Source organism: Letharia columbiana, assembly GCF_014066305.1.
Source record: "Letharia columbiana isolate WasteWater2 chromosome Unknown Sc0000032_s0, whole genome shotgun sequence".
Classification (NCBI taxonomy): domain Eukaryota; kingdom Fungi; phylum Ascomycota; class Lecanoromycetes; order Lecanorales; family Parmeliaceae; genus Letharia; species Letharia columbiana.
This window is the reverse complement of record NW_023501075.1, coordinates 168,201-185,510: the sequence shown is the minus strand read 5'-3', so window position 1 is coordinate 185,510 and position 17,310 is coordinate 168,201. Positions and strand designations below refer to the sequence as shown.

Sequence of the window (17,310 nt, the reverse complement as noted above, 5' to 3'; positions counted from 1 at the left end):
TAATATTTAATTTATATATTTTTATATTATTCTTTTATCTTTCTATTCGATAAATAATTATAATATAATAATATATTTAATATAGATATTATATTAAATAAAAGTCTTCTTATCTAGTAAAATAGAAATAATTAAATTATTCTATAATTAGAGAAATTATTAATCGAGGTAACTTTATATAAGTAACGCTTATTTTATATTATAGATTTATATTATCTATTTCTTCTATTCTATTAATTATTAACTTCTTATAAATATATAATATAAATTTATTTTAATAAATTTAATTATTTTCTTTATTACGATAAATTATTATAATATTTTATTTATAATATCTATATAATTATTAAAAATAATAAACTCTATTAATTAAAAATAAATTAGAATATTATTTAAATTAATATCTATTAAATAATTATTAATATTTATATCGATAAAGCTATTATAGATAATTAGATTAGTAAATAATATATTATTTTCTCTTTCTTCTATTAAAAAGACTTATAATTTATAAAATAGCTCTATTAAAATACTATTACTCTATCTACTAAATTTAATTAATTAAATCTTTTTATAACTTTTATCTATAATTTAAAATAAATTAAGAATATTAAAAATCTTCTATTTAATAAATATACTATTAATAAATTTAATCTAATTATTAAAATATTTAGATTAAAACTAAAGATCTTTATAAATAATTTTTTAAAAGAAAAGATAATAGATATATTTCTATTCTTTTTATTTCTTATTATAATATAATAGCTCTTCTTCTTCTTATTTAATAAATAAATCTTTTAAATAGTATATTAATTATTTAATTAATATAGATTATAATCTCTTAAAAGTACTTCTAATATAATTTAGTTTTTTATACGCCGTAATTTCTATTAATTAGTTCTATAATACTTTTTTTTAACTCTTATAAAGACGAAATATAATCGATTAATATATTAATTAGCTTTAATTCTAATTAACTTTATAAGTAATAAATCGAGTTCTCGTTTATATCTATAATAGAGACTATTAAAGTTACTTCTACTTATAAAATAAATTACTTATTTACTTCTATAATTCTATTTTAGCTCTATAATAAGTAGAAAAAAACGACTTCTAAGTTACTTCTCTAAAGAAGTAATAATACTTTATAAACTACTTATTTTATATTCTATTATACGCTCTAGAGTAGCCTTTTATATATATAATACGCTATTATAATTAAATTTAATTCTATAGACGTTATAATTAGAAAGAAGCCTAAACGCGCTCTAAAAGGGTCTTCTTAAAGGGAGCTATTATATAAGAGATCGTCGCTAAAATAAAGATAAAAGTTATAATAATTATATTAAGATATTATTATTATAATAGCTTTAAGAGATATTTTATATAACTATAAACTACTATTAAAAGATATTCTTCGATTGTTTTTATTCGTTAAGGCTCTATATCGAATATAATTAATACGATATTATTATTATAAGACTATTTAAGAAGAAGAAGAAATAGTTATTATTTATAAGTCGAAATAGATAAGATACTATTAAAGAACTAATAGCTTATTATATTTCTACTTATTATAAGTAGAAGTAACTTTAATAGCCTCTATTATAGAATTTTAAAAACGAGATTTATTATATATTTATATACTTATTATATTATACTTTAAAGATTAATTCTTTAATATTATTAAGATATATTTCGCTATTAATATAAAAATCTTTAATTAAAATCTATTTCTTAATCTTTATATAATTATTATTAGATATATACTTTATAGAAATTATATTTAATATACTATTAATAAAATAAATATTATTTTATCTTATTAAGATTTAGATAAAAATATATATAATAAGTAATTTTCGAAGAACTTTAGCGATTATATCGTTTTTAAATTAAATTTTATAAATTTTATATATTATTAATATAAATTTATTAAGATATTAAATAATAAATTTAAATAGAATATTTAGATACTATCTTATAGTCTTTATTTATTAATTAAATATAACGCTTATATTAATATAGAGATTTATATTAATATTAAAATCTATAAATATATTTTTAAATATATTTATAAGAATAATAATTAAGTTAATCTTTAAATAAAATATAAAAGCGATATAAATTAAAACGATATAGATTTAAATTAAATAAATAAGATTTAAAAGTATTAAAATATACGATAAGTAGACTCTACGAAAATCTATTAAAGAATTTTTAACTTTAAATTATATAATTATAATTCTTCTATTAAATAATTATTTATTTATTTTTTAAATTAATATAATATAATATTTAATAATAATAATAATTTATTTTATATAATTAATATAGAATATAAACGCTAGATTAAGCTAATAGCTTTCTTCTAGCTAAATTAATAATATCGATAATAAAAATAAATAAAAGATTTTTTTTATATCGATTTATCGATATAATATATTTAAAAAAAGAATAAATAAGATATATTTAAATAAAGTCTACGTTAAAGGCGGAGAATTTTTTAAAAAAAAATTTTATTAATTTAAAAGGGAAAAAAGTTTTCTTTCTAAAAAATCCTCTTTTAAATATATTAAATTCTACGAGTATAGAGGTCTATATCGAAAGTTCTATATATACGCTAAAACTCTTAGTATTCTTAGTAAATATTCTTAATATCTTAAATATTAATACTTTATATAGTAGCGATATTAATACTTACTATATATAATATATATATATATAATATATAGTAGCGATGTTACTATATATATACGAGGTATATAATTACGATATTACTATATATATTATAGCGATAGTAGCGATATTAATACTATATATACTTACGCTAATAGAGAAATAGAGGAATAGAAAAAGAATATAAAGAATTTTAATATATATTTAATATATATTTAGTATAGTAAGTAAGTATCTTCTTACTACTCTTTAATTCTAATATATTTAATACTTAGAGTATTAATTATAACGACGGAATTAGACTTTAAATATTTACTTTAATCGAATATAGTATTATAGCGAAGATCGTTACGGCTATTATAGAAGTCTCTTATTAAATCGTTAATCGCTTATAATAATAAGTCTATAATAGAGAATATAATTCTATCGTATTCAAAAAGCTATTATTATCGTATATATTCGATGCTCTTAAATCTAGACGACTCTCTATTATTACGCTCGAGCTTAAGAGTACTATTTTAGCCGCTATACGAAAGAATCGCTATGGCTGTAAAAAAACCTCTTTTATACTAGCTACTAAGTAAGAAATCTTCTTAATAATAGTTCTACGAGTACTTAAACGTAATAACTTTCGATTAATTAAAACTACTAAAAAACCGCCTCTTTCGATAGTCTAAATAAAAGCTTATTATTAATTCGCTTTACGGTATAAAGACTAGATTATAGAGAATTAAAAGAATATAATCTAGATCGACGAGACTAGTATAATCTTAAACTCTCGATAAAAATAAATATAATAATAGCGTTAGCCCGATAAGATCTATATTAAGTTCGCTATTTGACGTCGTTTCGTAGACGCTATAGAGTTTATATTTTAAGGGTATTTCTTATATAATAAGAAGAGTTTATATTATATTTAAAAGGTCGAAATAATAGTTAAAAAGAAGAAATATACTTAGAAACTAGCTGCTATTAATAAGGTCTTAAAGCTTAAGACTAAATTACAGTGGGAACTTTAGATCGATATAAGACGTATAGGCTTACGTAATCTTTCTAGCGTAAAGCCTTAGTAAAGGTTTATAGTAGAAACTGGGAAAGTTATTATTATAGGAAAGAAAGAAGAAATTAACTAATATCGCTATTAGAAGAAGGTTTATTTATATATATTTCTTTAAATTCTTCGACTTCTTTCGCTAATTAGATATAGATTCTTCTTTTATTACTTTTAAAATTTATCTAGAAATATAAAGAAGATAAATTTAATATAGTAGTTATAAAAGATAAGACCTTAGTCTATATCTTAAAGTTTTAGAAATTAATCTTTATATTTATAAATATACTTAGATTATTATAGTATAAAAACTCGTCGAATCTAAATTATATTAAGTTATATTAGTCTTGAATAAAGCGATATATTACTCGAAACGATTTATTAACGACTCGAAAAGAGGCTAAAAAGCGATAGACTTATTACTAAAAATATAAATTTTTATAAAAGAGGATTTAGAAGTAGATAGAATATATACTTAGATATATTATCGAAGTTATTCGTTTAAAAGACGATAACGAGTATAGAAAAGGTCGTTTTAAAGGGGATATACGATTATATAATTTAAATAAGCGAGTTAATAAGTATATACGTAGTTATATAAAGAATTATTAAGAAAAATAAAGCTATTTAAGAAATTTGTTAAATTGCCGAAGAATACCAAGAATACTAAGAGTTTTAGCGTATATATAGAACTTTCGATATAGACCTCTATAAAGGCCTATAAATTAAATTTTTTTTTTTTTTTTTTTATTATTTTTTTTTTATAAAATATTTTTTTTTTTTTAAAAAATAATTTTTTAATATTTTTTTTTTATTTTTTTTTTTAAAAAATTTTTAATTTTTAATTAAAAAAAAAAATTTTTTTAAATTTTTTTTTTTTTTTTTAAAAAAAAAAAAAATTAAAATTTTAATAGAAAATTAAAAAGTTATTCTAAAATTAAATAATATATATTTATTTTTTAATTAGAACTATTTAACTACTCGGCTATCGAGCGAACTTTAATAAGCGATATTTAAATTCCTTACGCTTTAATAACTATAAGTCTTAATTTAGATTTTTTTTTATTTAAAAGCCTATATTTTATTTTATAATTTAAAAAAAATCTTAAAATTTTAATAGAAGATAAAAAGTTATTTTATATATTAATAATATATATTTATTTTTAATAAAAGAGATATAAAAGAGAGAGATTTTAATAATTATAAATATTAATTTATTTATTTATAATAATTTAATTAATCTAATTAAAGAGCGTAGCGAACTTAAATTTATAATTAGCTATATATATAAATTTAAGATTTTTAAACTTAACTTTATTTTATTTTATTATATATACTAATATTTTTTAAAAACTTATATATAATAAATAAGAATACTCTTTTTTTATTATAATACTTATATAGTAAGAGACTTACTTTATAATAATATTAAATAAAATTAAGTATTAAATAAAGTAGCGATTTAATAAAAAAGATATCGCTTCTATAATCGCTTTATTAATATATATAAAAGAATAAGATAGAATTAAATTAGAAAATCTTAAATTTATATATATAGCTAATTATTAATTCGTTAGATCTACGCTTTTTAATTAAATACCGCTTGTAAATAAATTAATATTCGTAATTATTAAAAAATAGATATACGTTATTAACATATAGAATAACTTTTTTATTTTCTATTAAGTTTTTAAGATTTTTTTTTAAATTATAAATCGAAATATAAGCTTTTAGATAAAAAAAGAATTTCTAAATTTAGTCTTATAATTATTAAAGCGTAAGAAATTCAAATATCGCTTATTAAAGTTCGCTTATTAAAGTTCGCTCGATAGCTCTAATTAAAAAATAGATATATATTATTTAATTTTAAAATAACTTTTTTATTTTTCATTAAAATTATAAGATTTTTCTTTTAAATTATAGAACGTAAAGTAGACTTTTAGAAAAAAAAATTACTAAATTTAGTCTTATAGATATTTAAAGATAAGGAATTCAAATATCGCTTATTAAAGATAACTTATTAAAGATCGCTTATTAAATTTACTCGATAGCTCTAATTAAAAAAAACGATTATGAATTTAATTTATAGGCCTTTACTCGTAATAATTCTATTATAATATAATTTCGATAACTCTCTAAATCTATAGAATAATTATAAATTAAGATATATAGATAAATCTTTTTATTAATATATATAAAAGAATAAGATAGAGTTAAATTAGAAAGTCTTAAATCTATATATATAATTATTAGATTTACGCTCTTTAATTAGATCGATTAATTTACCGCGGGTAAATAAATTAGCGTTCGTAATTATTAAAAATCTCTCTCTCTATTTTTAACCCTTTAATAACTTTACTATTTTCTATTTTCTATTAAAATTTTAAGATTTTTTTTTAAATTATAGCTCGAAACTTACGCTTTTTAATAATAAATAGATTATAAAATTTAATCTTATAATTATTAAAGCGTAAGGAATTTAAATATCGCTTATTAAAGTTCGCTCGATAGCCTTAATTAAAAAATAGATATATATTATTTAATTTTAGAATAACTTTTTTATTTTCTATTAAAATCTTAAGATTTTTTATTTAAATTATAGAACGTAATATAGGCTTTTAGATAAAAAAAAGAATTATTAAATTTAGTCTTATAGATATTTATAGATAAGAAATTCAGATATCGCTTACTAAAGATCGCTTACTAAAATTTACTCGATAGCTCTAATTAAAAAAAAATTATAAATTTAATTTATAGATTTTTATTTATATAATTATAACGATATATAATATAACTATTAACGTTATAATTTAGATACGCGACGCGTATAGTTAATATACGACTATTTATTATTATTAGAAAACGTAGTTTACTAGAAAATATAGTTTTTTTAAATTCGATAAATTCGACGTAATATTAAAATATCTACTTTTTTTTTTTTTTTTTTTTTTTTTTTTTTTTAAAAACTCAAGGAACGTGTCACTGCGGGGTTCTCCAGGGGGGGCCATCATTGGGTTTAATCGACAGGTAAACACCGAGCATCGCCTCAAGGAAACGTTTCGTTAGTCTCAACTACTTCCATAAATTCGACCTTGCGCCATCCGCGAGGAGTGTGCCTCTAGGACTGTAATCCAGCAGCAGGAAGTGCTTAAGTCCTCTGCCTGCATTGGCTACTAGCTAATTGGACCCGTGACACGCGCGGTTGGGCGGCGTTCTGATATATGGAAGACCGAATTCCCAATCGTAGGGACACTGCTTGAGACAATACCTCTGGTCATCGTTCCACAGTCTTGTTGATCACCTCAAGAGAGCCACAATCGAGCGTGCATCGAACCATGACTTTGACAAGCACAAGCTCTGTACAGGAGCTCGTAAAGTTCGCTCGAGAACTGGCCATACTATCGAAAACACTACGCTAACCTTCCGATATTGTGTCTGAGCTCAACGAAATTGCAGTACTGGATCACGCAAGCTTTTGGGCAGCCAAGACAGGCTACCGCCTGGAAACCAAGTCATTACCGCACCATTGACCAATGGTGCTGTGTTCAGGACGGGAGGTACAACTGCGGTTCCCAAACCCTCGTACGTTACGCGAGAAGAGCTTCATAAAGGAGCCCAGTCCTGGGCTGCATGCCTCGTTCGTGCGGGCCTCCAGCCAGAGACCGTGTTGGTAACTTGCTTTATGGCGGGGATCTGTACAAGGGCTTTCTGGATCTCGATCTTGCCTTGACAGACGCCCCGACCCCGAATTTTCACTTGTCAATTGGAGTTGCCCCATTCGAGAACCAAGCCTGGACATTGCGAACCTACGCTGCGACTGTTTTAGTAGCCATGCCAACCGTCATGTGCCGGCTCGCGGACTACTTGATCGAGCACGAACAACATGTTTCTAGCGTTCGGCTTCTGCTCAGGGACCAGAAGCTTCTCCTAAATAGGGCATCTCCTTCCGCTCTAATCTCACCCGTTCAATACGAATCTTTTGATGGTACGTAATTTCGGAAGCCGTTTTTCTTCCTTTGGACTGAGTCTCGAGTTTTGAGACACGTCTTGGAGGTTTCTACTCTGTAGACATGTTCCAAGCCTCAATGCAACCCTTCGAATAGGCAACACTGACTCCGAAATTACAATCCAGGGGGCCTCATGGATTTCTTGACGCTCCACCTGGTGGCATTGATCAAGATCCCACATATTACACGGTGAACACCTCAAGTATGATCATGGAGTTAAAAACAGATACTGGGGATTTGATCACTGCAGAAGGGGTAAAAGGGAACGTCGTGATCACAAACCTTAATCGACGTCTGATGCCCATAATTCAGTACCCAATGGGTGACGCAGCTGAATGGGTTGACTACAGCTCGCGCAAATTCCGCCCCTGTGGAAGAGGGGCCGTGGGAGTAAGATTTGGGCCTGCTTCTTATGATATGACGAGTTCGAAGGAGATAGTCACGAGTTCTTTATAGAACGAAAACGTTAACGGTTTCCAAATGAATTCGAGAAGAGATGGGCAGAGTCCACGAGGAACGGGCCAAAGAGGTGACAGAAGGCTTCGTCAATCCACTTGTTATAAAATGGCTATCTGTTCAGGAACTGCACTACAATGCAAGGAGTGAAAAGCTCAAGGAAACAGTCGATCTTCGTGTGGTATGGCATGTGACATAGTGATGAGGATGCAGCGTCGTAGTCGTGGGCTCCGAGCTCAGGCTCAATTCTGAGCCTTGGGCGTAAGTATAATCCTCACCTCCGCCAGGTATGGGACATAACGAGGTCATTTATGTTCCATAGCATCCTGAAAACCCACTTGGCTGCTTCACTGGCAATAAACCAAAGAAAGTGGGGGTGTATATATCGTGCTAACGGAACAGACAAGTCATCGGAAGCCTCACTGCCGTTCTTGATTACACGACTGATGAGACATCGGTCTTCCCAGCTACTTCAACTCCATAGCCGTAGTATTGAGAGATACGGAGTCAAATTTCAAGCGCTGGGTATAATAAAACTTTCATGGTGTAGGTCGTAGAGAATCTGCGGGATTAAGAAAAGGGTCCGGCCCGTCGTTTATCCGAGGACGTTCGATTTTGGAGGACTCTCTGGAGAAGCTGTGTGATATAGCACACCGTAATGGTATCTTGAAGTGTATGTTTGATTGCAAGTCCATTATGTTGGCGCGAGTTGCGAGGCGCTCTCTGCGCCTCTACCGTACACCAGCGCCCCCAATTCAAGTGCCCATATCGTATCTACAATCTCGTGCCTACGCCAAAAACAATAAGCCCAAAAGACCTTTCGAATATAGAGCGCCTACACACCCTAATTCTACAAATGCGCATGGAGTCAATGCTCCAAGACCTGGTGGGCCGGCGGTGGGTGCCGCAGGAGGACAAGTCGGCTATCCTGCATCTCAAAGCAGTCAGTCAGAATTCCCTAATACCTCGAAGCTTCAGGAAGAGTACGATGCTATCATGAGCTCGAGATCCGGCAAACAAGCATCTATACCCCAGCAAACCTACGGCCCTACTTCGACGAACTCCGCAGAATCATATCCTCATCCTGATTACTCGAAACCCCCAGATGAAGTCGGCACATCCGCGCCATCTGATGGCATCACTGTTCCTCAATCCACCTCTGCGTCTCCCGTAGACCCCGCCGAAGCTCGAAGTCGAGAGCAGGTGCAAGAGACAAGTGGACCTCTGCCCGACTTGACACAGGGAATACCATCTACACTGGACGCAGAAATGGCGTCTTCAGCCAAGGCAGACCCAGCAAGCCTGAATGTTACCGAAGATCCATCGCAGCCTGGCGGTGGTGGTCGTGGAGACCTACCAAAGGAAGCTTACATATCATCGATAGAGAGGCGGCGGAATCGGTATGCGTCTTGGGCCGTTGCTACCATGGCAGCCTTCTTCGTCGCTGGAGGCGTCTATTTGGGAAGGAATTGGGAATCGGAAGAAGAGGAGAAGCAACACCCCGATGCGCCATCAGGATGGGGCTTTGTCCTGTTCTGGAACCGGGTTAAGGCGCGTTGGAATGGGTCGCTGAGTTACTACACGGAACCTGCTTTCCCTAAGCTACTACCGGATACAGATCCTGCATGGGCAAGACCATATACACTTGTGGTAAGCTTAGAAGATATGTTGGTACACAGCGAGTGGACGCGAGAACATGGGTGGAGGATGGCGAAACGACCTGGTGTGGACTATTTCTTACGATATCTGAGCCAGTATTACGAGCTGGTCATCTTCACAAGTGTTTCGTCAATGATCGGACATCCCATAATACAGAAACTGGACCCATACAGGCTGTTTGTCATGTGGCCCCTATACCGGGAGGCTACAAAGTATCAGAGCGGAGAGTACATAAAGGTGAGATCTTTAATTGTCACCGATTAAAGGGAAAACTGACATCGCTTCAGGATCTCTCGTTTCTAAATCGAGACCTCAGTAAAATCATTATGCTTGACACCGTGCCAGCACATGCGAAGCTCCAACCCGAAAATGCAGTCATACTACCAAAATGGAAAGGCGATCCCCAAGACAAGGAGCTCGTCTCATACATACCGTTCCTCGAATTCATCGCTACATTCGACTCCCGTGACACGCGGGAAGTTCTTAAGTCCTTCGAGGGGACACACATTCCCACCGAATTTGCCCGGCGCGAAGCCAAGATTAGAGAAAAGCTCCAAAAGGAGAACGCCGAGGCAAAAGCCAAGCGGCCCCGACGATCCGTGGGCTTTCTGGGCAATGTCTTAGGCACCAAACCGCAAGCTGGCGGCGTGGACGGTATGGAACACAGTCTATCCGAGGGATTTGAGCAGGGGAAAACATTCCAAGACCAGGTGCGGGAGCGAGGCCAGAAGCAGTACGAGATTATGGAGAAAGAAGTCCGGGAGAATGGTGAGAAATGGTTAAAGGAGATGGCGGAGGAGGAAAAGAAGGCGAATGAGGAGGCGATGAAGGGCATGAAGTCAAGCATCACGGGCGTTTTCCCCTTCGGGGGACGAGGTTTTGGGTCAGGGTCTGGCGAAGGAAAGCAGCCGTGAGGACATTGCGGTTCATATTTCACCCATTTCCTGCCTCCCGCGTCAGGACGGCAGAATGATTCCACTCATAGCGCGGCCCGGATCGTGATTTTAATTCAGCGACTGTATAAAACTTCCCCCTCTTATATAACACCGAACACTCCCTGTCCGCAGGCCAGCCCGTCAGTTCAAGCCTCGATACCGATCCTTGCAAGAAGTTTGCCCAGTGACTACGACCGCCGGAACCTTGTCTATGTTTGAAGACAACTCGACAAGAATACAGCCAATCGTCTCCCAGAGCCGGTTTTTCACGGTTACAAGCCATGTAGCAAGAGCTTAATAATGGTGTATCCGCCTTGTTTTGGTACCGCAATACAAACGCTCAGGACAGCAGACATTGTTGGGGAGCACAAATTATGTATTATGATCGCGAAGGGGTAGGGTTTCTGTTTTGTGTGCTTGACGACTGTCTTTTGATTATGAGTGTTGCGGAGTATTGACCGTTGCAGGCTATGCAACATGGATGAGGACTTCCCTCAAACACTAGGCTAGAAGTACGTGGTTGGGATCTACATGAGCGAAGCAGCGCCGAGTCGAGGGTAAGAACATGTAGGCTGTATGTATTTGGGGGTTGGGGAAAGATTAGGGTAGGTGCTCTCATTTCTCAATTCGGGCTTCATTCGGTGTACGTAGTCGTCATGCGATGTAATCCGATACTTCTTAGTCGGGGTGTCTTTTGTTTCTGACATTGCCCGCCGTTGATCGCGTGTACTTCCTTCCGTCGATTGGATACAGCGCGTAGCCGATTTCCTACCACTTCCCCTGCGCCGATCTACGAACAAAACTCCAACAGGCTCACAGGCCCCACGATGGCTGCGCTGGGAGTATATGCGCAGTTAGCATAGTCTCCGTACGGGCCCCCGGGCGGGTTCGACGCCGGCTTGCACTTCAGCGCTGGCGCACCGTTATCCGCGACTCCTGTGGGCAGGGAAAAGGGAAACGCTGTGGTGGGTTTGCAACCGGTGAAGGTGATGTTTTGATGGCCTAAGATGGTGAGGTCTTCATTGCAATCCTCGAACCCTTCGGGCGTGTAGCCGAACAGGGTGCCGTCTGTACAGGGGTTGCTGTCTGAGAAGAAGGCGATGAAGTGGGGTCTGTTCGAGGATGGAGTCAAGGTCTGTTTTCCAAATTATAGGCAGGGATAACAAGCCTAGAAGGCATCTATAGGACATGTATGAAAAGAACGCTCCCTCCGATGATGCAAGACGTGTCTTGCAACTAACGGTTTGAAAGGGAACACTCCTGAAGGTACGTACGAGCCGGAAGACGCGAGGTACGCGAGGTAGATGGTTTGAAGAGCTGCGGTAAGAGGAGTAAGGGAGACAGCAAAGAGAAGTTGGAGAAGGTTCAATCGCATCTTGACGGGCCTGATTTGGGGTTTCTTTTCGTGGACTAGTTAAGAGAGATTCCTTTGATAGATTTGCTGGTAACACAAGAGACCTGAATGAGTTGATGTTGAAAAACCGGTTACTTATGTAGTTTCTCTCGTAGCGGCATCGATATTAGACAATGACAAAAACGCTCGAAAGGGCAATTGTGGCGCCTTAGATCCATGAAGAATTGGATGATAGTATTAGTCTGGACGATTAGTTTGCTAAACGGTCCAGGACCATTGTGCACCTTGGACTAATTACGCTGGCCCGCCCATGGCCGGCCAGTCAGACAACAAAAGCCAAGCATGATGGCTGAAATTAGAACAGAATAAGCGAATCGTGTGTCCTAAACAGACGGAAGTTGTTTCAAGGAAGGATATCGTTCCACGGCAGGGAGATAGCGAGGTTGCACCTAAGTACTCCGACCCTGGAGCTGCACCTGGAATAATTTGTTGAACTCGGACAGCCACTGAGCAACATCCTTGTCGTCACCTTTTCGCAGGTGGTGTTGAATTTGGTTTCACCGTCTCGCAGTTTCTCGCTTCCCTTCTGTGTGCCTCTGTGATGTATCATGTGCGTCCCTTGTTTCTCTCATGGATCTGGGGCCATGCTGGGGGGTAGGATTGTCCTTGCCGATCATGAGCATGGTCCGGACATGACACACAAGACTCAAGACCGTATAAAGGATCAAGGCGCTTGTAAGCCACGCCAATGCCCTCTTAAGTGCGCAGGAAGGTGGAAAAGTGGAAGGATCAAAAGGATGTGTGGGAGGGAAGGCAAAAGGATGGGGCGGCGGCCAACTACAAGTAAGGTAGGTATAGGTGGTCTGAGTCTCCGCAGTAACTCGGCTCTCCCTCCGTCATCGCACCTCCTTTGGGGAATAGTGGCATAGCCCCTTCCTATTCCTATTTGGCGCCTACTGCGACGGACATGATACATGATACGTAGTCACTCAGACCTTCGCGTCAGATTATCACTCTTAATGATTTATCGCAGGGTAATCCTGCGACAATCACTGTATCAGATGTCAGATGTCTTGACTTATAATTACCGAGTTGCGGGATGGCATCGATGGAAATAAGCACAGCTCCGGGAAGCTGGTCAGACAAGGAAGACAAGGAAGACACAGTTGCCACAGCGCCTTCTGTCCATACTCTACATCCCTCAAACGCAGATGAAAACGAGGTTCAAGAAGCTGCCCAAAATCAGGCCAAGGGAACCAAAACGGGGGACAAAGGGAAAGGCAGAGATCAGAAGAAGCATGGCGTCATGTCGCTCCCAGCTGAAATACGTGAAACGTATGCATTCCACCAGGACTCTTTACTTCTTGTCCTTGAGCTCCGGATTACTGACTTGAACTGCTTGACTTGCAGCATTCTCTACCTCACAGACCCCGAGACCTTCGCTTCCCTCGTTCTTGTCGACCATGCCTGGCGCTCTGCTTCAGAAACGCCGCATCTCTACGCCCATCATCTCTCACGATGTCCTTCCTTTTCTCGTTCACACAACTACGTTGGAGGTCCATTCACTGAAAATAGCTTGCCAAAGCTGAAGGGACAATTTGCAAGAGAAGTGAAGAGGAACTTGTTTGAAGCGTATCTACAACCGCGGAGGACGCTCGTAAGCTTTGTATCGACGACTACAAGCTCTTCAGCAGCTTTTCCTGGGGGTGAAGCATTCGAATTCGTCTTCTCACCCAATGGCCACTGGGTGCTAGCTCTCTCTTCGTCCAGAATATATGTCATCGATACGGTTTCACCCAAAATATCCGTACAGAGGGAGTTCAAGGTTTTGCGGCGACCGGTGTCAGCAGCAATACTTGATGACGGATCAATCCTGGCTGTACTCTCGAGCGATCATCGAATCAACGTCTACAACTTACAGAACCTTGAGGTGAAGCACTTGCGCGCCGTTTCACTGGATGAATCTCCACACGCTATAGCCTTGGCACCAAAAGGCGAAGTCCTCGCTGCAGCTTTTGATGGCGGGATTGAGCTTCATTCTTTGGCCCCCAGCGCTCTAGCATCAGAGCACCGGGCTGTGAAATGTGATCGAGTGGACGCTTTGAGGTTCTCCGGCGATGGAACTATGCTCGTTGGCACTACGAAGAACAGCAAGAATCCTAACACTGTCATCCTGTCCGCGCCTTACTACTCCGAAGATCATCATCACTTACCTGCTTCGGAGCAGATAAGTCAGCTATGGACGTCGCAAATACTCTTTCCCAACAGTAGCCGGGATTGCAGTAATGCAGCGCTGCTACCAAATCGATCGGATGGAGACACAAGTTGGACCTTCACCTACGACAAGGTATTCGAGAGCTTCCGAGCAGTGCGTACAGATGATTTACGAAATGGCTCTACATACTTCACTGGTCCGAGGCCGCCCAAACGTGACGGCTCTAGGAATCCGAGAAAGAAGCTAGCGCCTTGCACGCTCCCTACTCCAAGTGACCATGGCGAGCTTGTCGCTGCAGGCTTTCTGGGCAAAGAAATTTGGCTCTATGGTGTTCCGGAGGGCCTGGACATATCTACCGTAACCCAGACAGATGATCCAAACCTTCAAAGAGCACCTTTGTCTGGGCAGGGCACACCCTCGGGTGGAGTCAGGAGTCCGTCAACATCGCTAACTCGAGGCGAAGCTATCGAGCTGACTAGGTTGCCGAAATGGCAGGTTCTGGTCGACAAGTATCGCAACGTCTTTGCAAAAGGCCGACTAGTGGCAGAGATATCTGGTGTTTCAGGAGTGTGCTGGGTCACCCGGAAGCGGGAAATATCAGGCCCACCATCGCTCGGAGAACGACTACTTATTTTTGCGCCAGGTGGCATACCGGGAGATCCGGACCTGGAACAGGATGGCTTCGCATCTGTCGATGGCGGCCGCCTTGTCATGCTTGATTTCGATCGAACTTCCCGTGGTGGCATGGTCGATGAAATTAAATTCGAGGTTGGTAACAAGACTCCGGAGCTTCTAGAGGAAGAAGATATGGATATGGACACTGAGGTTGCCCTCGCTCGAAAACGCACTGTTCGGAACTTGCCAGATCGGAGGACAACTGTAGTCGATGTGCTAGCGTCTGCGCCTGAAATGCCACCTCTGCCTCCAACAGCAAACGCCATCGCAAATGCTAATGCTGCAGCAACAGCCGCCGCTGGTAGTACCAGCGTCGCTGCTGCCCAGGCGAGTCTACCAGAGGTTGCCGATTCTCCAGCTGAAGGACTTAGCTTGGAAGAGGCCTCTGAAGTCTTTGATGGACCATATTCTCACACTCAACCTCGATCTCGCACCTCTCTGTATCGATCTGCTACAGCTGTAGCCGCAAACCGTGAACGCAATCCACCACGTATAATCTCCGAGGCACGGGTGGAATATAGGCGTGCAGACGGACGTGGAGAGCTGCCTCATGAAAGCGACGCTGACAACTGGGTTCCTCCACCTCCACCGTATACTGCTGAATCAGATAGGCCACTTCCAGAGCACCTTCGCGCTACATTGTTGCCAAAAAAGCCAGACCGTTTCTCACCATTGAGTCGAATAAGGATGACACGCGAACAACCTCGTCGCGCTAGCACCATGTACGGGAGCCCAGCTTCTAGTGTGGCTTCACGAAGGATTAGTTCTCTTCCGGAAAGGCCCGCAATGCCAATTAGACAACGGAGCTCGGAGGCATCATCAACCGCTCAGCAGACTCACCGGTCGGTATCCGACACAAATTTGCAGGGGTCTAACACAGTCAGCCCACTAAGCACTGTGAACTTCTCCTTCGGCGACGAAACCAGCGAGCCTTCTATTGTAAGTCCGCAATCAACGTCGACCTTGTCGGTTAGGAGACCCATGTCTGCTTTTGTTGGCCGGATGGGCGCATCGCTGCGAAGACCCGGTACGGCTGGATCCATCTCGCGGGTCCCTCCGATCACCGTGTCACCGGTCCCCGAACGTGTCTTTGGCCAGTCTGTGTCTTTGCCGCCGAGTCCGACGCGCAGCGAACGCCCGGGCTCGCCGCTAACTTTGACTGGGGCAAACCTTCAACAGCGCCTTGAGTACCCCCTCCCACCAGCTCCCTCTAACTCCAGCGTTGAGGCGCTGCATCGGCGCGGAGGTCCGCATGAATCATCTCCTCTGGCTGGGACGAACATGCCCTCGACACCACAGCGGTCAACCGACCGCTCTGATCTGCTTGCGAACACGGTAGCAACTGCAATGGGACCCACCGCCCAGCAGCTCGCAAACTTGAACAACCGCTCCCGCCAAGCTACTCCGGCTGGAGCACGTCGTCCGCTCCCTTCGGGCATCGTCGCTCCAGGAGGCTATCCTATGCCCGCACCACCTCGCGGCGCTTTGGGCGCAGCAGGTAGCCCTACGTCGCCGGCCAATCAAGCTCCTGCAAGATCGCTTTCAGGTAGAAATCTGTCGCTCTCCGCCAGCAACTCGTTTTCCCGCTCATCGCCTGCTCTATTACGACCCACGCCTCGCCGTTTGGAGACGATCGAAAGCGTGTCTTCTTTCATTAGCTATTCACGTACAAGGTCACGATCACGAGACTTGCAGGGAGCCGGGAGTGGAGGGCATAGGAGGAGCCAGAGTATGGGCCCGGCGCTGAGGTTGGATAGGGCGCCGACGAAGAAGGGGTGGTTGGGTTCTCGCAAATATAGGAAGGCAAGGAGTGAAGGGCAGAGTTGGGACAGTCCTGTTGGCGAGGACGGAGGGAAGGAGAAAGGGGCGAAGTGTATAGTGATGTGAGTGTATGTACATTTTCAGGGCTCGCAGGCGCAGGTTAAAGGGATGGGGCTTCAGTGCCGGTGGCAAGGCTTCGGTATGCATTGGGGGCGTCTATTTTATACCCTGAGTGTACATCATGCGCATATGTACACATATTGAGCATTGCTTTCTTTTCCATTGACATGTTCATTTAAATATGTATACCTGCGAATCTAGGACATTTTCTTCACCGCAGGACCAGCTCACCGGTTCCAGACCGTAGGTCTGGAGTGCATTTGCTGATTCCAACAGTGACAACTATTCGACAGGTCTATTCAGAAGGACTCCCAGGTAAGCCACACGATGCTACCGTTTGATTCCAACGTGGCCATCGTACACAGTCCATAGGCTAGGAATCCCCCGCGTACCAGCGT

General features: G+C 38.4%; 4 protein-coding genes across 4 annotated transcripts; 3 read left to right on the top strand and 1 right to left on the bottom strand.

Moving 5' to 3' along the window:
- Positions 1–7,360: 7,360 nt before the first annotated feature.
- Positions 7,361–7,930, top strand: HO173_008541 (uncharacterized protein; the record flags this gene model as incomplete). The annotated part of the gene is made up of 2 exons (XM_037310441.1): positions 7,361–7,715; positions 7,863–7,930. The coding sequence occupies 2 exons, from the start codon at positions 7,361–7,363 to the stop codon at positions 7,928–7,930; spliced, it is 423 nt and encodes a 140-aa protein (XP_037162674.1).
- A 959-nt stretch (positions 7,931–8,889) lies between these two features.
- On the top strand, positions 8,890–10,766 carry HO173_008540 (uncharacterized protein; the record flags this gene model as incomplete). Its single annotated transcript, XM_037310440.1, has 2 exons — positions 8,890–10,089; positions 10,140–10,766. 2 exons carry the CDS (start codon positions 8,890–8,892, stop codon positions 10,764–10,766), a joined length of 1,827 nt encoding a protein of 608 aa, XP_037162673.1.
- An 811-nt stretch (positions 10,767–11,577) lies between these two features.
- HO173_008539 (uncharacterized protein) lies at positions 11,578–12,162 on the bottom strand (the record flags this gene model as incomplete). The annotated part of the gene is made up of 2 exons (XM_037310439.1): positions 11,578–11,899; positions 12,062–12,162. 2 exons carry the CDS (start codon positions 12,160–12,162, stop codon positions 11,578–11,580), a joined length of 423 nt encoding a protein of 140 aa, XP_037162672.1.
- A 1,087-nt stretch (positions 12,163–13,249) lies between these two features.
- On the top strand, positions 13,250–17,289 carry HO173_008538 (uncharacterized protein; the record flags this gene model as incomplete). Its single annotated transcript, XM_037310438.1, has 5 exons — positions 13,250–13,476; positions 13,552–16,914; positions 17,114–17,155; positions 17,206–17,227; positions 17,278–17,289. The coding sequence occupies 5 exons, from the start codon at positions 13,250–13,252 to the stop codon at positions 17,287–17,289; spliced, it is 3,666 nt and encodes a 1,221-aa protein (XP_037162671.1).
- Between the last annotated feature and the right edge of the window lie 21 nt (positions 17,290–17,310).